A 24,219-nucleotide genomic window follows, 5' to 3' on the forward strand; every position below is an offset into this window, starting at 1 on the left:
ACATATCCATTGTCAATTTCTGTTTACGTTGAATGTATTAAAATAGGAATCTTTCTTGCCTTTCGATGCTTCGCTAGTTGTATTTGTCACTTCAGTTTTAATCAGGCGGTTTGTTCGGTTGGGCAAGTAAAAAAAACATTTTAAAAGTATCTCGAAGGCTGGCGGTCAGCTAGCTCGACCTATATTTATTATTATTATTATTATTGAGAACATTATAAACAGAAAAAGGTAGTTTGACCTGTATTCTGCTACTGCGATTCTGTCTGAAGATGCAGTAACTTCCACAGAGGGAGAAAAAAAAAAATCTACAGTTGTTAGCAACTGGCCTCAAAAAGTTAAATCCATTTTACTTCTGCGGTACAATCCGAGAGAGACTCGCGCCAATAACAGAAAGCTGATTGGCTATTGCATGTTGGTCTCATTTGTAGTTTAAATACAGCAAATTATATAATGAAATAAAGAACTACAACACCACGGAAACAACAAAAAGAGAATTTAAAAGAGCATTAGAGGTAGCGTTACATGGACATCGGAAAAATAAGACCTGTGTAAAATTATTTAAGACCTAGAACAGCGAATTTAAGACTTTTTAAGGCCTAAAATTTTGATTTTTAAATTTTAGACTTTTTAAGACTTAAGACCCCATGGGAACCCTGATTTATCTTGAAAGAAATCTGTACTGTACAGGTTTAATCATCAGGTGCAGTCTTACTTGAAAGCATTGACAGCCACAACTACTGGAACCCCGAAAAGCTGAGCATTCTCCACTTGCTTCCTCATGTTACTACAGCCGGCTTCCAGCAGTGCCAGATTCTGTAAAAGTTCAAACCAACTTTATCAGTACCACATTAAGTTTTGGGAATGTTTCTGTAGTGACTCCTGTGATTTACTTCAGTTACATCCAGCTGCTACTCCCAAAACTTTATAGTGTTACAGAGTGGGTATTCTAAAGACCAAAATCTGTGATTATGCTATGAGTGATTTTACACATATGATAATTGTATACACTACCAGTTAAAAGTTTTAAAACACCTACATTTTTAGCTACTCAAATCACTATTGTAAATACTGACCAGAACATATTTCAAACTAGACTGCATTATCTGCAAGATCACAGACTAGCAAAAAAAAAAGTCCTCACAGTACCTCTTCAATATATTCTTTTGGCAAAGGTGTTCCTGCAGTGACCTACAGAAAAGATGCAAGGCACATTTATCAACTCCATGTACAAAATTATATATGTCAAAGAAGTGGGACAAAATGACAATCTACAAGAAAAAACAAATAAACTACTGTATATATGAAAGAGAAATTGAGGTCACATTTGCCTGTGCTGGAAATGTTCTCCTTTAAATTTGAATTTTCTTTCTTACTACACAATAGACATGCTATTCTCAGACTCACCGAAGGACCACCTCCATGCATCTTAAGGGCTCGAACTGTGGCAACCAAGACCACAACATGAGGCTTGAGACCAGAGTAGCGACACTTGATATTGAAAAATTTCTCCATCCCAATATCTGCTCCAAAACCTGCTTCAGTGACTGGCGGAAAACAAAAATAAACCTTTAGGAATTCACACTGATAGGAACTAAGACAACCAAACAAATCAATTTTTGCACAATTTTGTAAATATTAACATCTCATAAGTACGTTCGGTCCTTTTTAAACATTTGCTAACTGCTGTGTGTTTCTATACTAATATATATAGTAAGATAGTAAATATACACACACTAATATAATAATATATACAGGTGCTGGTCATATAATTAGAATATCTTCAAAAAGTTGATTTCACTAATTCTATTCAAAAAATGAAACTTGTATAATGTATACATTCATTCCAGACAGACTGATATTTCAAGTGTTTATTTCTTTTAATTTTGATGATTATAACTGACAACTAATGAAAACCCCAATTCAGTATCTCAGAAAATTAGAATATTACTTAAGAACAATACAAAGAAAGGATTTTTAGAAATCTTGGCCAACTGAAAAGTATGAACATGAAAAGTATCAGCATGTACAGCACTCAATACTTAGTTAGGGCTCCTTTTGCCTGAATTACTGCAGCAATGCAGCATGGCATGGAGTCGATCAGTCTGTGGCACTGCTGATGTTATGAGAGCCCAGGTTGCTCTGATAGTGGCCTTCAGCTCTTCTGCATTGTTGGGTCTGGCATATCGCATCTTCCTCTTCACAATACCCCATAGATTTTCAATGGGGTTAAGGTCAGGCGAGTTTGCTGACCAATTAAGAACAGGGATACCATGGTCCTTAAACCAGGTACTGGTAGCTTTGGCACTGTGTGCAGGTGTCAAGTCCTGTTGGAAAATGAAATCTGCATCTCCATAAAGTTGGTCAGCAGCAGGAAGCATGAAGTGCTCTAAAACATCCTGGTATACAGCTGCGTTGACCTTGGACCTCAGAAAACACAGTGGACCAACACCAGCAGATGACATGGCACCCCAAACCATCACTGACTGTGGAAACTTTACACTGGACCTCAAGCAACATGGATTCTGTGCCTCTCCTCTCTTCCTCCAGACTCTGGGACCCTGATTTCCAAAGGAAATGCAAAATTTACTTTCATCAGAGAATATAACTTTGGACCACTCAGCAGCAGTCCAGTCCTTTTTGTCTTTAGCCCAGGCGAGACGCTTCTGATGCTGTCTGTTGTTCAAGAGTGGCTTGATACAAGGAATGCGACAGCTGAAACCCATGTCTTGCAAACGTCTGTGCATAGTGGTTCTTGAATCACTGACTCCAGCTGCAGTCCACTCTTGGTGAATCTCCCCCACATTTTTGAATGGGTTTTGTATCCCAATTCTCTCCAGGATGTGGTTATCACACATCTTTTCCTTCCCTTCACCTCTCTATTAATGTGCTTGGACACAGAGATATGTGAACAGCCAGCCTCTTTTTCAATGACCTTTTGTGTCTTGCCCTCCTTGTGCAAGGCGTCAATTAGGCTTGCCACGATAGACGGTGTTGACGGTGTTACCGGTTTTAAGACGCAACACCGGTGACATCACTTTTCCACCGTGACACCGTCCCCACATTTTATTTAATTTTTTTAAGTATTCGTTTTTTTAATTAAATATTTATTTGAATTAAATGGAAAATATAATTCTAAATAATTTACTTAAGACGAGAGCATGCACTATAATTAAAAACTGAACATATAATGCGTCATATTTCATTTATCACGTGAGGAGAACGAGAGGAATCAATTTACAGAAAGAGAATGGCGGACGATTTAGTGTCAAAACGCAATGCAAAAGCGCCTGTTTGGCAATATTTTGGGTGTAGTGGAGGGTATATGCAGGTATACGGCATATCAGGCAGCTTTGCGTACCCACTTCTAAATCCCCTCTGCGCATCATTCAGTAGTGTCCTGCATTAGCCAAAATCATGTAAATATTCGTTAAAAAAAACCCAAAAAAGACGCAGTCAGGACCGTGGCACCGGCTTGCTTTGAAATATATTTGATGTGCCTGCGCCCGCTCCATCTCCCGTACCCCAGTAATTTAAATAAGTACATAATAACGAAAATAATACCTAACAAATAAAAAGAAGCCGTTTTTTACGATCAGAAATTTCTTCAACCAGTGAACCCCTGTAAACGTATCAGTCCAGGGATCCAGTAAACAAATGCGTTCAAATAAGTTCAAAACGTCTCTTATAGAAAACCCGACAGATTTCATCAGATATTGCCGAGAGTCACGTCTCGGGGGGGTTGGTGGAATTTATAAATTAAGCGTATACCCACTTCTCCGGGCACCACTACACCAAATGCAAAAAGGGAACCTGAAAACATTAATGAGGCAATCTGCAAACTTTGTCGTCCATTCAAACAATTGACGCCGAATTGCCAATTCCCGCAAAACTGAAAGTGAAAGTATAATACGCACGCATTTATTATTGTGCGTTCACACCGCCTCAAACGTCCGCGTCAGTTGTGGCAAGATTACATGTATTTAAAAGCAGAAAAAACGAGAAAGGGAAACCCCCACCCCCACGGTGATACCGGTATTACCGGTGTTGTCACACATCGATTAACTGGTGGGGAAATTTCCTCATCGTCACAACCCTAGCGTCAATGGTCGTCTTTTGGACAACTGTCAAATCAGCAGTCTTCCCCATGATTGTGTAGCCTACAGAACTCGACTGAGAGACCATTTAAAGGCCTTTGCAGGTCTTTTGAGTTAATTAGCTGATTAGAGTGTGGCACCAGGTGTGAACATTTTCACAATATTCTAATTTTCTGAGATACTGAATTAGGGTTTTCATTAGTTGTCAGTTATAATCATCAAAATTAAAAGAATGAATGTATACATTATACAAGTCTCAATTCTTAAATGGAATTAGTGAAATAAATAAACTTTTTGAAGATATTCTAATTATATGACCAGCACCTGTATATACACCACACCATCCTCACCACAGCCAAGTAAAGAACCCCTGGTCTACATTAACACCCTGACTCTACCAGATGTTAGCAGCCAGAATAGAAAACATAAATATGTTGCAACATGATAAAACATGTGGTATAAGAAACATTATTTATGTAAAAGGAAATAAAATTACACCGAATATATAATTACGAAAAATAATAATCAGATTATTTTTCCTAAACCTAACTCAAACCTAACTTTCACTTTACAAATCATATTATGCCAATAACAAAAAGCTGGCTTTGATTCGTGTAACTTACCCACAAATCCCTGAGGTCCAACTAGTTTCAGAGCAATTTTATCAGCCAAGATTGATGAGTTTCCATGTGCAATGTTTGCAAAAGGTCCAGCATGAACAAACACAGGGTCTCCCTAAACAATTGTTCATACAAAGTCTTAAAACACACATTTAAAGCACCAGAAAAAAAGTGACAAGAAAACAGCTGGAAAACTGATTTAAGCAACTAGTGAATAAGACATAATTTATCTATGAAAGGCCTTTTTAGTTCTATCTGTTTTGCATATTAACCTGAATATACACAACCCAGGACAATTCCTCTCACCTCTAGTGTCTGCATGAGGTTTGGCTTGATGGCATCTCGCATAAGTACTGTAAGAGCTCCACATACTCCCTAAAACAAAGAATACAGAATCAACACAGGATGAACATTAGAAATTCTAGACATTTTAAATAAAATGATAAATGACAGCAGCACACCAAATCCTCGGTGGTGACAGGCTGACCACTGCGACTGGTAGCCACCACCATTTTTGCAAGTCTCTCTTTCATGTCAGCCAGACTGGTGGTGAGAGCTAAAACTGCCATAATCTCACTGGCCACAGTGATGTCAAACTGGGCCTGTGAAACAAAAACAAGCACACAAAAAAAAGAAAAAAAAAAAGTTATTGGGTCTGGCTTGAACACACAAATTAAAATAAAGAGATATGGCTTTAAGTTGCAAATATACCAACAAGTGTTTTTACAAGACTGCAGAGCTCACACTGATGTGACCGACAACTTCAGTGATTATAAAGAGAGCCGTCTTTGCTTGCTTTCATAACCATTTTATTATTTTAAGTTAGGTTTTATTTCTCATGCTACAAGCTACAAGTGTTTGGACTAATAACCATATTTAAATGCAAAATTTAATCCTAAAAATAGATCTCTGCATTAAGTCTTGGAGGGTAAATGCACAATTATAGACCTGCCATTTGTTCTATGTCATGCCTTTTTTGTTCTTAAAAACAAAACTGTTGCTTTGTTACAACAGCCACTTTTTGTAGGAAGATAACATTAACTAGAAATCATTGATTGTGTTTACTGTCATGTTCTGTTCCTGTTTCCCTTGGTGTATTTTAGGGCTGTGCGATTAATTGAAATTGTATCGAAATCGCGATGTGAACATGCACGATTTCTAAATCGCCTTACAGCAAGATTTTTTGCACGCATTCGACTGATACTTTTCCTGCAGCATGCTATTTGAACCGATCACAACACAGTGCGCCTAAACAGAGAGCAAGAACATGCCAACGTTCATGCTTGAAACTGGAAATGGTCGTGCTGGTTTTCTTAGCAGAAAGCAGCTAGACTCTGCCAGTGTTCTAATTGTTTTTTCAAACACACGCACGCACATACGCACACACACACTTACTTTTTGCCATAGGTCTGTTCTAAAGACATTTTGTTCTACCTTTACTAGGCAGGGCTCGAAATTGGGAACGTTTTGGTCGCATATGCTCCCAAAATTCAATCTGCGTGACCTGAAATTATATTTGGGAGCATTTGTACCAGTGCGAGAAACTGTTGTGGTCCGACTTGGTTTCATTTCTTTACAAAACTTTCGCTAGCCTACTGCACAGACTGCTGTGAGCGGATACAGTGACAGGTTCGCCGTTCTCTCTTTCGATTGTGAAAAATAAAAGGTTTCCACAAACAGCTTTTGAAGAAATATATTTCGTGCTATAGCGTACATTCTGTCAGATACAATTCTGGCGCCTCCGTGTCCATATACTCCATTGATACTTTGCTCACCTTCTCTATAAAATGTATTCGTCGTTTGAAATTAAATCATTACTATTAATAGGCCTAACTTACGATGTTTTTATTAAACTGTGATCACATAATACAGCTTTCGTCGTATTAAAAACATTTTATGACCTGACACTCATTATCTGGTTCTTTCCTAAAAAGGCCGGTATATAATGCGCGTTGTTAACAGATTACAGTTTGGTTAACTTTTGCCTACGGAATGAGAGAAAAAACGTTTTCAAAAACATCCCCCCTCTGGTTTTTTCACAAATCGCACCCTGGTTATTAGTATGTGGGCTATACTGTAAGTTGTGTAGTTGTCTATAGTTCTGTATCATGCTTGAAAAATTCGGTCTCTATTTGCACTTTGAATATTGAAAGAGTAACCTACTTTGATCATGTGCTTGTAAAACATCTGCAGTCAGAATAAGCCATGAAGAATCAAGATCAGTGCATTACTAAAAAGAAATTGGTGTGCCTACATTTTTTTTGGTGCTCCTAACTTTTTTTCACCTGTTAGGTGATTTTTTTTTCCCCGCCTTCTGTTTTAGAGACATGTTACAGGTCTTTGATACAGATCTAATTGTTTTCCTAAAAAAAATGTTTTAGATTCACACTGTAAAACATGTCTGTGTCAAAATCGTGATTAAAATCGAAATCACAATATTGTTCAAGAAAATCGTGAGAAATCGTGGGTTTCTTTTGTCCATATCGCACAGCCCTAGTGTATTTATGTTGTTTTCCCATTAAACCTTTGAAATATAAGCCCCAGTGTTTCCTGTGTTCAATGTTAGGTCTTGACCTTTCTATAGCTGTTGACTACTCAGTTCTGGTCTTCGACTTCCCAGTGTTTCTGGCTAAATGTACTGCTCTCCCGTTCTGAGTCCTCAGAACATTACAGTTCACAAAGAAATTATTAGCTAGTTATATGGCTCATGTGGGAAGAAATAAACGTTAACTTATAACTTCTGAGCTATTATAAAGTTTTTGAACAAGAACACTAAAACACTTCTTCTGCGGTGTAGGTTAATCAGGTGGATGTCTTTGGCTATTGCAGTGTATTGCACTATGAGTGCTTTGTTGTGTCTGGCTAGTCAAATGTATTGTTTGAACAAACAATGTTTGAACAATGTTTGTGCATACAGTACTTTGGCTCCTAAATAACTAACTAAATAAAAACTTTACAAACCTGTTTTAGTGAACTTAATTATTTGCCTATTAGAAGAATCTTTGACATTATAAATGTTATGCAGTTTACTTTAGGACAGGCTTTATGAAATAAAGTCTTGAGTCTACTTATTCATCAAGATGTTATGAATTTGGTAATATGTGGGATGCTTACAGTTCTGGTGAAGCCCTTCTCAGTTGGAGATTGCCCAATGGTAATTTTTCTCAGAAAGCGATCATTTGTGTCCAGAACTATAAAAAAAAAAAAATATTGTAAAAGATTTTTTACATTTCAACCAAATGTGTGAATACACATGTACATGTACACATGTATAATGTTTAGTAACATCAAAACTTACAGCAATCTACAATAATGTTCTAGTAAAGGAGCATTTAGTTCTCATTCAATTTTTAATTTCAGCTAGTATAAGAACATTGAAAACAACAATAAACATTCTATGGCACCTCGCTGCCAAGTGATGGACTCAGGGTCAATGTCCAGCCTGACGAAGCGTGTGATTTCCTCCTCTGTTAATGTGCTGGGGTCCGTTTTCTTTATACCTAGTTTCTATGCATTCAAGAAGCATCAAAAATATAAAATCACAAAAAGCATGACAATTTAAGAGCAAACTTAACGTAAAGCTTAGAGAAGAGGACTACAGAAACAAATTACAGAAACAAACAAACATTAATCTTACTTCAAGTCTGTTGATCTGAAGTGGGGAAAACTTCCTCTGACCTTCAGTCAAGGGTACCAACCGATTAAAGAGAGCCTAGTGCAGTGATAGAGATATTTAGCTGTTGATTTGGACTTTTACAGCAGAATAAGCAATTCTTAAATGTTATGCAGATAATATAATAGCTTACACTGATGTTTACACTGAAGTTCACACATTTAAATAGCTCATGTTTTTTGTATCAAACCATCTTAGCACTTTCTGACGTTGATCGCCACACAAGGTCCACATTTAGGGAAGCAGACATGCTTTCTATCTTAATGTCGTGTGTAAAAGCAACATAAGAGCTTTGCTGAGAACACTGTCCATGATAAAGAAACATGAAAATAATGAATTTTGACACGTTGTTTTTGTTTTTTGCAAAATTGTGAGTCTGATACGGGCTGAAAAGGGGAATAAATTCATTTGACAACAATTCATTTTGACTTTTCAAATCAAATAATTGATTTTTTTTGTTTTGTGACTCACTCATAATGGTCATACGTTCATTTATAGACAAAAAAAGATTTTAAAGGCTTACATCGTTTTTTGCTTTTGTTAAGATGAAATCTACAATCCTGTTTCTAAAAAAGTTTTGTAGACATTTTGTTAAAAATTGTGATGTAATTAATCTTTAACTACTTTAAACTGGCAAAACTACAAAGAAAAAAATTCCAGTGTTTTCAGCTAGTATAAGAACACTGAAAACAACAATAAACATTATATGGCACCTATAATAAAAACATTTATGGAAAAACTTGATTGCATTTTGTAAAAATAAACCCATTTTGATTTTGATTGCTACAACACACTTAGAGCATGTAAGTTGTATGGACTACTGTTAAAATTCATGCATTTTTCTTTTCTGATAATTTTTGGCAGGGATTTTCAATTATAAACAATTAATTAAAGGAAACAGATGTTTCAAAAATATCACCCCCACCCCCTAAAATGGTGTTATATATTGGGATAGCATACATCTACATAATTAAGACTTTCAAGTAAATTCAGTGATATTGACGAAATTAAACAAAAAATAATTATAAAAGAAAAATTGTGCCTGCTGAAACATACATATATTATTTTCCTACCTTCAATTCAAAATCATTAAAAGAAAAATACAAAATCAAATAGAGTTTGGAGTTTTTCAGCTGTGTTTTTATTATTTGTTTTCAAGTTAAAATATTTTAGCATTCTAACCGCACTGGCAGTTTTTTTCACTTGTCTCTAACTTGTTACTGTTGCAGCAAGGCAAAATACACTTGTATTAAGGACAACTAACTATCATTACCAGGGTCTAAAGAAAATGTATCATGTTTTTAAGGACATCAAGATGTTTTAACTGGAAAAATAAGCCAATTTTTATTGATTTTTTTTTTTCGCAGCATAATAAAAGTAATATTGTTCATTTCTTTCTTTAGAGCATTTTAGGGGAGTTTTTTATATGTAAATATAAATATACAATTAAGTTTAGTTTATGTTTTATTTAATTGATTACATGCTAATTAACTGACAGTCTTAATAATTTCGTAACAAAAATGTATTCCTGATCACATCAAATTGTGCTATCAGTGATCCAATAAATAAACAAAGACAGACAATACCTTATCAGACTGGGTGGATTCATGAAACATACGAGCATCAATTGCAGCAGCTACTAGGTTATTGGCTGCTGTGATGGCATGAATGTCACCAGTCAGATGAAGATTGAACTAAAAAGAGAAGACCATGACTGAATACATGTTATGCATCTTTATTAATCAAACAAGAATCTGATGCAAAAAGAATACCTCTTCCATGGGAATAACTTGAGAGTAGCCCCCACCAGCAGCACCACCTGAGTTAAGGTATAAACTTAATTTTCTGTAGTTGCTTTAATTGCTATAAAAATTGACAAGAAAATGATCACAATTGTACAGAAATTACTTCCTTTGCCATTTCGTACTATAAAGCACAAGTTTGATAAACAAACATTGATATACCAAACTTGTATACCAAACTTGTATACCATTTTTGCACACCGATTGATCAAATATCACTCATATGTGACCCTGGACCACAAAACCAGTCATAAGGTTAAATTTGACAAAACTGAGATTTATCATCATATGAAAGCTGAATAAATAAGCTTTCTATTGATGTATGGTTTGTTAGGATAGGACAATATTTGACTGAGATACATCTATTTGAAATCAGAAATCTGAGGATGCAAAAAAAAATCAAAAAGACTGAGAAAATCACCTTTAAAGTTGTCCAAATTAGGTTCTTAATGCATATTACAAATCAATCATTTTGATATGTTTACAGTAGGAATTTTACAAAAAATCTTCATGGAACATGAACTTTACTTAATTTCTTAATGATTTTTGGCATAAAAGAAAAATCAAAAATTTTGACCCATGCAATGTATCTTTGGCTATTGCTACAAATATACCCCAGCGACTTAAGACTGGTTTTGTGGTCCAGGGTCACATATATGGTATGACTGTATGTCTCATCAGCGTTACTTACCTTTGATACCAAACGTTGGACCTTGTGATGGTTGGCGCACACATGCAAATGCATTAAGCTTGAGATGAGCCCCGAGTGCTTGAACCAACCCTATTGTAGTTGTACTCTTCCCTTCACCCAAAGGAGTCGGAGTGATTCTACAATAAATAAATAAAAACTTCTGAGCACAAGTATCAATATTTCAACCTACTACAATCCTATGCAAACTTACAAAGTGTGAATTTAATTTTCATCTACAAGAAATATGACACTTCATGGAGACAGAGAAAAGAAGATACAAGGAGGGGAAAAATACCCAGTAACAACCACATATTTGCCATCAGGTTGAGCCTGTAGTCGATCAGTTGTTTTCAGTTGGACTTTGGCTTTGGTCCTGCCATAGAGCTCAACCTCATCCGAGAAAAGACCAATTTCCTTAGCAAGACATTCAATGGGTTTAGGTACGCAGGAGCGAGAGATGGTAACATCACTATGTGATGGAAAAAGAACAAACATGGCAAGAACAAAAATTATACTTTTGGAAGAGCTGCTTACTTCAATTAATTGATTATAATTGAAAATCCCTGTCAAAAATGATCAGAAATGCAACTGATTTGTTTGAGGAACAAACTAAGCTATTATATGTTTTTTTTTTTTTGGCTTGACAGTGCATGGTCACTGTAAACTATCATTAGATGTCAGCGCACTCACTGAACCACAGTAGCTGTGGTTAACATTTTTTGTTTTTGTCTTTTGCATAGTTAAAAAGGGGGGAAAAAATGGATCTAACCTTGGAACAGGCCGTTGCAGGTTGAGTTTGGTGTAATTTACATTCCACTTCCCAAGTTCTTGTGCTTGAAGGAAATGCTTGGCGCTCAGAACTGTGTTCTGAGAAATGAAAAGCAAACACTGGATTGTCACAAAGCATGTATGCTGCTAAATGCATTTAGGTAGATTTTCATACACATTACTTTCAAAAATAAAAGTAATCCACTGTGTTCTCAGTGGCCCAAATGTTGGGAGAAAATAAAAGACTCTTGTGTTTAGTCTTATATCCAAACACAGAACACCGGGACTGCTTACGAGACATTGTTGACGTTACAACTGCTCGAGCACAGAGAAAATGGAGGACATTGTAAAACCGAGACAACTCGACTGTCAGTCAGCAACCGTGGGCGGGGCATAAACAATGTGATGTCACATTGCTTAGAGCAGCAGTTCCCAACCGGGGGGTCGAAACCCACTAGGGGGCCTCAGTGATCCTCCAGGGGAGCCGCGAGATTTCTTAAAATTAATTTAAATATTATCCTATAATTGTTTAATTTCATTATTAATGTGCTAAATGAAAATAATACAAGCACAGCCTCTCTCGTGTTCTGTGATTTATTGCTTCAAACGCTGTAAGCAAACTAATATTACATCTCTCGGCTGCATGCATGAAGCAAACCATAGTGCTAATTTAAAGGTAAAGACGATTAGAGTAATAATAGCGAACTTGCGCGTGCCTAATGAATAACACTCGTGTAAATCAGAGTCGTACATTAGACACGCATAAGTCCGCAATTGATTCACAAACTATGCGCGCTCTCAGGGTTCTGATCCCTATCATATTTTTGCATGAAATTTCAAAACATTTTCCTAGTTGTCCAAATTATTGTCCTGTGAGTGTTTTATAATGGATGCTCACCCATTAGAAGAGGAGTGAGGCTCGGTGTTTATGAGCATCAGGCGCGCACTGACATTGTTCACTGATCCCGTCTTCGTCCAACCTTCACATCGATGTGTTTCAACAGATTTTGAATGTATTTGCTGTATTCTGAATTTGTGTATTAATTTTTAATGGATACAAACAGTAGCTATTCAGTCAGTCAAGTTCAATAAGATAAGTTTAGTGGTCTTTTGGTATCTCCCTGTTGTACGGCAGCTTAACTTATTTAAGAAAAAGTACTCTGAAGTTGTAAAGAATGTCTAAAGTAAAGATATATAACATATTATTATATATTTTAAAAAGTTAGAGTTAAGCAGATGTTTTCTTTAAAGATTAGGTATATTTAAAGTTTTAATTTAAAGTTTATTTGAATTTTGAGGGTTTTTTTTTAATAACATGCAGTAGAAGAATAATAAGGCAAAACAAATGTTTTGGTTAATAAAAAAAGGTTTAAAAATAAATACTTTACTCTTTACTGTGAAGTACAGTATAAGAGGACATGTCAGGAACAGGGGGGCTTTGTAAAATTGACCGGAGAAGGAGGGGGGCCCCGAGGTAAAAAAAAAAAAAAAAGGTTGGGAAGCCCTGGCTTAGAGAATCAAAACACCATGCCTAGCGAGACTGATTTGGTTTAATGGGGATTAAAAATATAAGGAGTGAGTATATTTTTATTATTGTAGGGTGGTTGTGTTCACACACTTACAACATAACACAACATGTCAGACTAGGGCTGGTCCGAATACCATTTTTTGAGCTTCGAAGCTTCGGTAGTAATCAACACCGAATATTCGAAGCTTCCGTGGGAAGGGCTGAACATATTATTCTGTCTAATAAAGGCAGGAATCTCTGTATGTCTTTCTGTTTGCATTTTTATTATGTCGAGAACAGTTCATTCAATCACTTTTTGCTGTGGACCCAAGGGAGTGCAGTGTTGCATTTGTGCAATATGGACACATAACACGTTCAGAATTAATAAATTGTAATAGAACATTGCGAGTTGGAAGCGGCGCGCCTCATGCAGGCAGAGCTTATGCTTCGAGAACGGACATTGCGCTAGTGATACAAAACACAGGTCTGTTAAGAGCAACACTTTTAATAAGGTAGCCTAACATTTTTTTTAACAAATCACTCCCAAATCATAAATTAGCAGCACAGTAATTACTGACACTGTAAAAGGTTATTTAAATAAAAATATTATTATTATTTAAATAGGCTATTTAAATAAAAGAAGAAAGAAAGAAATGGTGCGGTGTTTATTTATAAATAAATTATAAATAAATAAATAAATAAATAAATAAATAAATAAATAAATAAATAATAATTTATTATTATAAATATATATATACATACATACACACACACACACACACACACACACACACACACACACACACACACACACACACACACACACACACACACACACACAATATATATGACGTTTGTGTATATAGGCCTATATATAAAATACATATGTTTATTACTTTGAAACCCAAAATAAATGAGGCTCAAACATTAACAAACGTGCGTGTTTATTTGATCACTTCCTTCAGTGAACAAGCAGCTTACACAAAGGGCTAAAATAAATCAAATAAATAATACATTTAAATATGAAACTAGCCTAAATAAGAATGTTAAATCGGCTATTAAACAAACTTTCGTTGCAAAAATCCCTAAAACCTTGCCCGGACCTCGTCCGACATCTCATCAGAATTAATGGCCCGAGCCCGAGTCTTTTTTCTCTTTCTCTTCCCCATTACACAGCTGCTGTTTTTAATAGCAAAGTGATTACATTTATTTTTGTTTATTTAGGTTATAATGTTAATTTAGAAATATATTTGGAACACTTTTTATTTGTTAAATTTAAGTTTTTGTTTTTTAAAGTAACGACCAAGCTGCGGCAGACAGATCAATTTAGCCCTCTCAAGTCATCACGATTTAAATTAAAATCCATAGATATAAAAAACTTAAAGCATATCACAATATTAGTTGAATCGTTTAACCTAGATAAAAGTGTGCTATTAGGCGCATATCCAATCGTTAATGCGGAGAGTAAAGCTGAAGCGCGCTTCGCAGAACATGGTGCCATAAAGGTAAGACTAATATATCATCCGGAACTGTAAAGAAATAATTTAAATAATTCAAATCGAAAACAAAACTCTTTGTTGGGCTTTGCGGTCAGGTTTAGCCTACTGCATGCATTTCAACGCGGAGGTGTGGTTGTCATTGCGACAGTCACAGCCCTAGTTTTGCTTCCACCATTCAAGTGGGCCCGACTGTACTTTATAATGTCACTCAAATATTGCTCAATCCCTCTCTCTCTCTCTCTTTTTTTTTTTTTTGCTGTCTCTGTGTTAGTGGCGCAGCAGTCTGATCTTCTCCATTCATATTTAAGCGCGAATGAGAACCGTTTTGCAGGGGACGCAAGGTGCATGGAAAAAAAAAGAGAATATTCAAATCTCAACATTTAAAATCGAATGCCAACCCACCTAGCGAATATTCGAATAATCGAATATTCTGGTCCAGCCCTAGTCAGAACACCATGTAAAAGTGGATTTTGCATAATAGGTGTCCTTTACCAAATCAAAGAATTGTTAGGCTACTCATTCACATTAGGCAGCTCTGAAAAATCTATTTGGGTAGTTTATTAACTCCAAACACAGCTAAATGGCCAAAGCGCAGGGCAGGTAGCGTGGTCAAAGTCCAGCCACAAACACTCAATAAACTGGCAATACTTTGCAACAAATACAAACAAAACGGAAGCTTATATGGGGGACTGACAGGAAGAGAACACAAATTAATGGCCTGAGCATTACTTACATAAACCCCCCTTTCCTAAAAATACCTCCCAGTGTGCCTGTCCCCTTGGTCTGGGTGCAAGGAGATTCAGGTGTGCTCAGTGAAATTCTTTGAATAAGGAAGGGTCTAGAATGTCCTGGTCAGCCACCCAGTCTTCTGGTCTATATTCTTCCCAGTCCACCTAGTATTGCACCTAGCCCCTCTTTGTCTCCTGGAGTCCATTATTTTTCTCACCAAATAGGTCGAAGCTCTATCATGGAAGCTTAAACAATATCTCCAATAGTGGTGGAGGTTCAGTTTCTGTGACTCAAGTGGGGTTGCATTTGGCTTGAATCCTCTGGATTCTGATTCTCGGTGAAGCATCTTTTTTCTCCTTTGTGCTCCAACTTTTACAAGTCCATCAAATAACAGTGGTAAGTCAGAATCATCAATCAAGGCAAGTCGTGGCTTCTTCTGTTATTGCTGAGTGAGTGAATGTGAGGTGGCATAGTTGCAGGACAAACTCAGATATAAAAACTTGTAGGAAATCGTTACTCAACGAAATCATGGCTCGTGGCTTGGCTTGTTATGATATCTTGAGCAATTCTGTTTTATATTAGTAGTTGTAGAAATTGCAGCGTCAATGTCATCTCAGCTATCACTGTGGGAGAATGCGTCAATGTGGACGCGCATTGTCTACTCCACGCATAGTTGCGCCTGATCGTAGTTTTAGTTGGTGCATCAGGTGTTTTTATTTATCATAAAGCTGGACATTGCAAAGCCCTGCGTAGGGCTTACACCCTGAATTTTTTTATGTCTATGTTTAGAGAGAGTGTACTGTGTGCTTGTACTGTATTAATAAAAATAAATGCAAGTCATAATCTATTTATCAAGGCTTTTCCTCACATTTTATTTAATTTCTAATGCTGATGTTAAGAAACATTTTGGGGTCACTTTCCTCTGGCCTTCATCAGAGTAATTTCTATCTTTTACTGTAGTTTGCTGGTGAAAATACTAGTGTTCCAATAATTTTGGGCACCAGTGTACTACATATAAATGAATGTGCTAGCTAAGGAAGACCAGATTCAGAGTAAAAAGAAAACCAAAGGGGAAAATCTGAATCAAGTGTAACAAGTAGACAAAAAAAAATTAAAATAAATAAATACATAAAAACAATACCAGGTGTCATTTTCATTAGAAACAGAAATAATGTACCTGCATGAGCATGGCTACAGTCATTGGACCAACTCCACCAGGTACAGGTGTAATAAATGCAGCCTTCTCTTTGGCAGAGTCATAGTGAATGTCTCCAACAACTCTCTTTCCACTTGGCCTGCTGCTGTCTGAGATAAAATGTAACTAAAATGTGAATGAATGACTATATTTCTGGACCACGGATTTCACAAGTTCGCCTGAGTTACTAGTGCACATTTTTCAAACAATCCTTCCAAGTCTGATATGTATATGCATATGGTTTATGACTGCCAAAAAGTTAGAGGTTAGAGGCAGTAAAAATAAAGAAATTTTTACAAAAAGTATATTAACCGATTGAAATTAGTTGATTTTCTGCATTAATTGATAAGATGTCATCTGACATCAATAGTTTATGTCTTTATTGAACACATTCCATTAAACATCTGTTTAAAGGTTTCAAATATGTGACCTTGGACCACAAAACCAGTCTTAAGTCGCTGAGGTATATTTGTAGCAATAGCCAAAAATACATTGCATGGTTCAAAATTTTTGATTTTTCTTTTATGCCAAAAATCATTAGGAAATTAAGTAAAGATCATGTTCCATGAAGATTTTTTGTAAAATTCCAACTGTAAATATATCAAAATGTAATTTTTGATTAGTAAAATGCATTGTTAAGAACTTAATTTGGACAACTTTAAAGGTGATTTTCTCAGTATTTTGATTTTTTGCACCCTCAGATTCCAGATATTCAAATAAACGTATCTCGGCCAAATATTGTCCTATCCTAACAAACCATACATCAAAAGAAAGCTTATTTATTGAGCTTTCATATGATGTATACATCTCAGTTTTGTAAAATTTAACCTTATGACTGGTTTTGTGGTCCACGGTCACATATGAAGAACATGCTAGAAAACCAAAAAATGTGCAGGACCTACAGGATTTCTCTAAAGAACAGTGAACAGATTAATTGCTCACACATTAAAGAACTCATTAAACTAAACTAAATCACAAAACAATAAAACAAAAGAATAGACAAATATTGACAAACACTGTGAATGTTTTATGAAATGTGTTCAATAAAGACGTGACATGCCAAGGCAAGGGATGTTTTTATTTTATTTATTTATTATTATTATTATTTTTTTACATAGCACATTTTATACACGGTGATAATTTAAAGTGCTTTACAGAAACGTTATTTAACAAAAGTAATTAATTGCTTATTAGCATGCATTACCAGAATATTGGCTGTTTATTAGTACTTAGAATAAATACTTTATATTACTACTGTGTTTTCCTGTCTCAGGAATGTAAACGTCTGGCAGTGGAAGTCTGGTTAGACTTTAAGCACTGTGCTGATTTGATTGATAAGAAATTAAGGGAAAGCAAAGAACAGTGAGCAAAAATGTCTGAACAGTAGTGAATCTTGAAATTAATAATATTCCTGAAAACTGACACTGTCACTAATTAGATTGAGGCCAATTGCAGGAAACACATGAAACTAACCGAAAAATAATATCTTTGTAAATTAAGCTAATAACATAATATATTCCTACTGAGAAACTTTTAAACATTTAAAGTGCATCTGTTACAACCTACATACCTGTGATGGTGTTAATACCGCAGTCAATGACAACAGCACCATCCTTAAGCCACTCTCCACGAACCATCTCTGGTTTACCAATCCCAGTCACCAATATGTCTGCCTTTCCCACCTACAACACAAACAAAAACAGTACAGCCCACAACATTTTTTTTTTGTAGCACCCCCTATTACCCACTGAGCAGCAAGCAAAAGCAGCACCATCTCATCAAGTTTCAGTCTCTAAGCCTTACTGTTTGAGTTTTGTAATTTTTCGTACAGAGTGAAAATAATAATATAGTCACAAACAACAATTACCAGACAATAATGTCATTTGATAATTTTGATATTTAGTATTCTAAAATGTGGACAATGTGTTTAAATACTGAAATCTGCCCATCTAATCACTAGATTTGCAATTTTTTTATTAGCTAATATAACATTTCCTTTTAAGTTTACATATTTTGCTTGAAAACTCTGTACCTCAGAGGCCAAGTCTGCAGTCTTTGAATGACAGGTCATTACAGTTGCATGATTCCAAAGGAGAAGGTCATGCATTGGTGCACCAACAATCTTACTGCGGCCAATCACAACAGCCTTTTTTCCTGCCAGTGTCACACCTAAAGACAAGACATTGACGACATGCAAATAATCAATAATCACCAGCTGAAAATATATAATATACATAACTGTTATAATTCATTAAAGGTAGACCCATGGTTCAACCAAAAATTAAAATTGTGTGAGCATTTAATTAACACCAGACATATTTCATTTTGGAACACAAAAGTAGATTGTCTGACTGTTTGGACAAAACCAGCTAAAACAATAAAAGTCAATGGGGTGTAACAGTTTCAAGCTTCGCTAACGAATTAAGAGTGTAAAGTCACAAAGCAAAAGTCAGAGTTAATAGTTTGGTAATAGTAAGAATTGGTCCCCAAACTAAAGTATGACCAATAATTTTAGTGGTTGAGTGAACTATTCCCATGTCATCTGACTGTACAAAATTGCTACAAGAGTGTTTTTATGTGGTATGCATTTATATAGGTTTTTTTTTATATAGGGCAAGTAATTCTGGTCAAAAATCTGAACATAAACAGTTCTTTCATAGGTTTGACAAACGTAACTTTGATGTAGATAAAGCAGTGTGTGCTGTATCTAGTGATCCATTATTCTGATTTAATGGAAACACTGTTTGAAAATTATGTGCAGAGAACTAATGGTAACACTTTAACTTAGGAACCAATTCTCACTTTTAACTAGTAGTTGCTTATTAGCATTCATATTACTAGAATACTGGTGGTTTATTAATACCTACAAAAAACATATTAATGCTTTATTCTGCATGACCAAATTTAAATACCATGACCATACATAAACTTAACAACTACCTTACTTCTAATAAGTAGCACAGCATCAAAAGCATGGAGGAGATATCTGGAGACGGGCTGTTATACAAGGAGAGCTCAATAAGGCAGTAAAAGGGCAACAATCCAGCAGCAGGATGAGTATCTGCTCCTTTGTGCAATGGAGAACAAGAGATGCATTGCCAGAGTTCTCCAAAATGACCTCCTCCTACTGGTGTGCATGTCACCAAACTGTCAGAAACACTCCATGAGGCCTGCATGAGGGCCTGATGTCCTATAGTGGGAACTATGCTTATACAGTGGCATTTGCCAAAGAACAGCAGAATTGGCAGGTCTTAGCGAGGATTGTTTGGTGCATTATAAATTCCACTTTAAATTGTGATCTAAATAGCAAAACTCATGTTCTGAACAAACAAAGCACATGAAAACTGGACCGAAATTTGTGTATTTATGATCTAAAATTAATGTGAGACAAAAATTTTAGGAGATGAGCCCATAAAACTACAATTGTTTTTAACCTGATATATCCTATCTGAAGTCTGAGGTGTTTGTCTCACCTGTTTGTTTGATAAGCTCCATACATCCATTAGGAGTACAAGGGATAAAACAGTCTCCAAGATCACCACGTGCCAGTTTCCCTGCATTTATGCTCGTCAAACTGAAGCAAGCAAACAAACAAGCTTTAAAACCCTTTTTTAAATAATTTAAACATGTTTCATTATTGCATGGAGCAGACATCAGCCATCAGCTTGTTGAAAGTAATGTTAAATCAGAATAACACAATTTAATGGTGTGCTGTTTAAGAGTGAATTATTTTTTCTGTACCCATCCACATCTTTCTCTGGAGCCACAGTGTTGATGATCCTTTCTGTATTAATAGTGTGGATGGAGTCAAGGGGCAGCTGGACTATGAGCCCATGGACTTTGGAGTCCTCATTGACTTCCATTACACTGCACATAACCTTCAGAATGTGTAACAGTTAATCACAAATAGCTAAATCTGAAACAGCTGTTAACAATAACAAACATAAAACACAGATTTATGAAACAGTTAATCACTCCTTCAGGTGAAAGTGTCCCACCTCATTTTCAGTTGCAGTCCGTGGAAGCTTTACATGTACTGCATTGATCCCAATCTAAAAATCAAGACAGTAATTGTAATTAAATGGTTCATAAGATGCATTTTTTTGTAATGAAACTTTGCTGAAAAAAATCAGCCATTACCGAAATGTTAAAAGGCTTTTCACAGCTAAGAACTGCATAATATTTGAAAGCAAGTAATCCTGTTCATCATCATCTTTGGCCACTAGCAAGTGGGTAGGGCCACCATAAGTGGGTTGATTGTGGCAGCTTGCTGTCAATAAAAGCTGTTTTACAGTACATTTTTAGAATATGATGACATCTTATATGTCAAAAGTTTCTGTCTTAGTTCACTTTAACTGTACATCACAAGCTCTTAATTCAAGGTTATATTTTCTAAAGATTTTGCAGTTGATGTGAAATAGCTAATGGCATGGTTTCACAGACAGGGCTTAGACTAAGCCAAGGTTAGGCCATAGTTCAATTAGTATATTTAAGTAATTTTTATAAAGATGCCTTTAAAAACATTACTGGTGTGCATATTGAGACAAAACAAAGGCATTGACATGTTTTAAGATCTTCATATTCCAAGATTAATGAACAAGATTTTCTTGAGACTACCTCAATCGTTTCGTCTTAGTCTATATCAGTGGCATCCTGGTATACTCTCAGAATGAGGGCAAACATCCCCACCACGTTTAACTAGTGCTCATCAAGCTGAGCTCAACCCTGTTTCTTGGATACATCCATCAGTGCTGACGGCATCAAGATGGAAGAGGGGAAGTTAGAAGCTATCAAATCCTGGCCAGCTACATCCACCATCAATGAGCTTAAACGCTTCCTCAGATTTGCAAACATCTATAGATGCTTTGTCAAAAACTACAGCCAAATCACAGCTCCATTAACATTTCTCCTTAAAATTAAGCTTATGTCTCTGGTCACTCAAGGCAACCTACACACTCTGAAAGAAGCCTTTAAATCTGCTCTTCTGCTTTATCATCCAGATCGTGAGACACTATTCATGGTTTATACTCACTATTATGGGTGCTGTCTTTTCTCAACAGCAGGGGAATACAGCCCATCTCCTTCTATTTACATATTTTTTAAAGGTGCCATAGAATGCATTGAAACAATGTTTAAATTGTTCTCTGACATCTACATAGAAGGTATATGGCATAGAAAAGGGTAAAAAATCTCCAGAAACAGTTTTACAGGTTCATTTACAACCCTAGGATTTGTCCCTAGAATGAAATGCTCTGTTATTGCCTTATTTGGAAGCTTCATGAATATTAATGAGGAGCTCTGCTCTGATTGGCTGTCTCACAGACCAGCTCGCTCTCACACAGCTGTAAGGAAACACATGGAGGAAATATATATTTAATTACGGCTGCTTTATTTATTTAACTCTAGCCACTTTTAATATGCAGTTTGTTGAATCTGCCATTCTGAATCCGCAACATTTTACTCTCTATTGTGATCCCATGTGCTCTGTGTAACGTTATACTGCAACGAAGTAGTATAAGGTAAGAAGGACTTACCATAGGGGTGGGCAATTTCTCGATATTTAAAATATATCGAGATATTTTTTAAACTCTATTTGAATTTTGACATATCGTATATATCGATATAATGTTTATATTTAATTTTCGCCCCTTTGCTTGTTTGCCTTCTCTGTGCTGTGCTCGCCCCCGCCTCCTTGCTTTTGTTCCCCCTCCCCTCGCCTGTCGTCTCATTCAACATGGCGGCGCCCGCAACCAGCCTGGAGGCTACAGAACTCGTCGCAAAAAAGGACAACTTTTTTTTAAATTTATTGGATGGAGGGAGTACTATGTACTGTATATTCATCAACTGAAAACAGCATAGACCAAAAGATCGACTGGGATTTACGAATCGATATTGGTCATAAAAATGAGAATACATTAAAATTGCTGTCACTGCGGGGTGTGGTGTTGAACATGAAAAGTTAGGTAGTCTCATCTGTAGGTTCGCAATTAAAAATAAAAATGTAAACAAAAATAAAAGCAATTAAATGTGTTATAATTAAAATATGAAAATTAAAATCATGTGTATTAATAGATTATGATGGAATTATGACGCTGTCTGTCAAAATGACGGACAGTGTTAAAGTCTAATGCAACATCTGGTTCAACCTAACTAAAGATTATCCAGGACCCTGGAAAGAGGATCTTGTTTAGTTGTCCTCAACAGATTATCCAAGACATGTCACCTGATACCTTTTTAAAGGGCTTGCCCACAGTGATGGAGACCGCTGACTTACTCTCGAGGAACTTTGGCTTATCAGAATGGATGAAAGGATGGAGGAGGCACATGAGCTTAAGCTCAAGAAATATCAAGGTCTTATCCTCGCGTGCCAACAAAATGGATGGAAGGCCTGGAATTTACCAGTAGAGGTCGGCTGCAGAGGTTTTGCTAGGCGGTCACTCTGGAAAACCCTTGGGCTGCTGGAGATTGAAGGGATCGCCAGAAAACAACTGGCAGGCAAGGTCGCTGAACAGGCAGAAACAGCATCTCATTGGATCTGAATACAGCAGGAGGTGCGGTGGCAGAGCCAACCTGCTGAAGAACGAACAACGACACTGTGAATCATCAGATCCTGAGATCCATCAGATCTTCCTGTCCACCCTCTCATTGCTGGGCATCACAGGGATTCCACTTCACTAGTTTAAATCCTACATCACTGGTAGGTCTTTCAGTGTGGCCTGGGGAGTGGAGGCATCCAAAACTCATCAACTGGTTACTGTGGTTCCTCAGGGATCAGTTCTCAGTCCCCTCCTCTTCTCCATACACACTACATCCCGGGTTCCATCATACAGGCACATGGGTTCTCCAACCATTGCTATGGTGATAACACACCGCTCTATCTTTCTTTTCAACCAGAAGATCCAACGGTAGCTGCACGGATCTCAGGTTGCCTGGTGGACATCTCGGCATGGATGAAAAAACACCTTGTTTTTCCTGCCACTCCAACTCTACAACATGACTTCACCATCCAGTTAGGTTCATCAACAATTACCCCAACAACTTTGGACAGAAATCTTGGTGTAATCTTTGATGACCAACTGACTTTTAAAGACCACATAGCTAAAACTGCTCGATCTTGCAGGTTTGCATTGCACAACATCAGAAAGATCAGGACCTTCCTAACAGAGCAGGCTGCACAACTCCTTGTCCAGGCCCTGGTCATTTCTAGGCTGGACTACTCTAATGCTCTTTTAGCTGGTCTTTATGTACAATCAAACCTCTACAAATGATTCAGAATGCAGCAGCACGACTGGTCTTCAACGAGCCCAAAAGGGCCCATGTCAAACCTCTCTTTATCTCCCTGTACTGGCTGCCGGTTGCCGCTCGCATCAAGTTCAAGACACTGATGCTTGCATATAGAACAGCCACGGGCTCAGCACCAGCCTACCTTTACTCACTACTACGAATCTACACTCAGGGTGCGAATTACGGGGGGGTTTGGGGGGGTCTGACCCCCCTAATTAATGCTATATCCCCCCTGAAGGACATAAACACGAGATGTAAGAGGGGTCTTCCTGGTAAATAGTGGTAATTTGTTCGCACTGATCTGTATCTTAAATATTACTCATAGTAAAAATAGTAAATTAATATAAATATAAAATT

At 36.6% G+C, this 24,219-nt stretch overlaps 2 protein-coding genes across 2 annotated transcripts in view; both read right to left on the reverse strand.

Moving 5' to 3' along the window:
• Positions 1–20,646, reverse strand: part of mthfd1b (methylenetetrahydrofolate dehydrogenase (NADP+ dependent) 1b) — a 33,026-nt gene extending 12,380 nt beyond the window's left edge. The window contains exons 1-20 of the mRNA XM_073827089.1: positions 20,577–20,646; positions 20,320–20,456; positions 20,052–20,152; positions 18,611–18,747; positions 18,149–18,260; positions 16,561–16,688; positions 11,650–11,747; positions 11,176–11,349; positions 10,881–11,017; positions 10,160–10,206; positions 9,974–10,081; positions 8,352–8,426; positions 8,119–8,221; positions 7,829–7,905; positions 5,176–5,316; positions 5,021–5,089; positions 4,718–4,829; positions 1,405–1,544; positions 1,147–1,188; positions 713–813 (exon numbers count right to left, since the gene is read on the reverse strand). Coding sequence (XP_073683190.1) covers positions 713–813; positions 1,147–1,188; positions 1,405–1,544; positions 4,718–4,829; positions 5,021–5,089; positions 5,176–5,316; positions 7,829–7,905; positions 8,119–8,221; positions 8,352–8,426; positions 9,974–10,081; positions 10,160–10,206; positions 10,881–11,017; positions 11,176–11,349; positions 11,650–11,747; positions 16,561–16,688; positions 18,149–18,260; positions 18,611–18,747; positions 20,052–20,152; positions 20,320–20,453 — 2,036 coding nt within the window. The 5' untranslated portion in view covers positions 20,454–20,456; positions 20,577–20,646. The remainder of the gene's footprint in view (positions 1–712; positions 814–1,146; positions 1,189–1,404; positions 1,545–4,717; positions 4,830–5,020; positions 5,090–5,175; positions 5,317–7,828; positions 7,906–8,118; positions 8,222–8,351; positions 8,427–9,973; positions 10,082–10,159; positions 10,207–10,880; positions 11,018–11,175; positions 11,350–11,649; positions 11,748–16,560; positions 16,689–18,148; positions 18,261–18,610; positions 18,748–20,051; positions 20,153–20,319; positions 20,457–20,576) is intronic.
• A 2,574-nt stretch (positions 20,647–23,220) lies between these two features.
• LOC141295354 (SR-related and CTD-associated factor 8-like) overlaps positions 23,221–24,219 on the reverse strand; it is a 31,255-nt gene continuing 30,256 nt past the window's right edge. The window contains exon 6 of the mRNA XM_073826567.1: positions 23,221–23,294. Within this exon, the coding sequence (XP_073682668.1) occupies positions 23,221–23,294 (74 nt within the window). The remainder of the gene's footprint in view (positions 23,295–24,219) is intronic.

This window comes from Garra rufa, chromosome 21 (assembly GCF_049309525.1).
Source record: "Garra rufa chromosome 21, GarRuf1.0, whole genome shotgun sequence".
Classification (NCBI taxonomy): domain Eukaryota; kingdom Metazoa; phylum Chordata; class Actinopteri; order Cypriniformes; family Cyprinidae; genus Garra; species Garra rufa.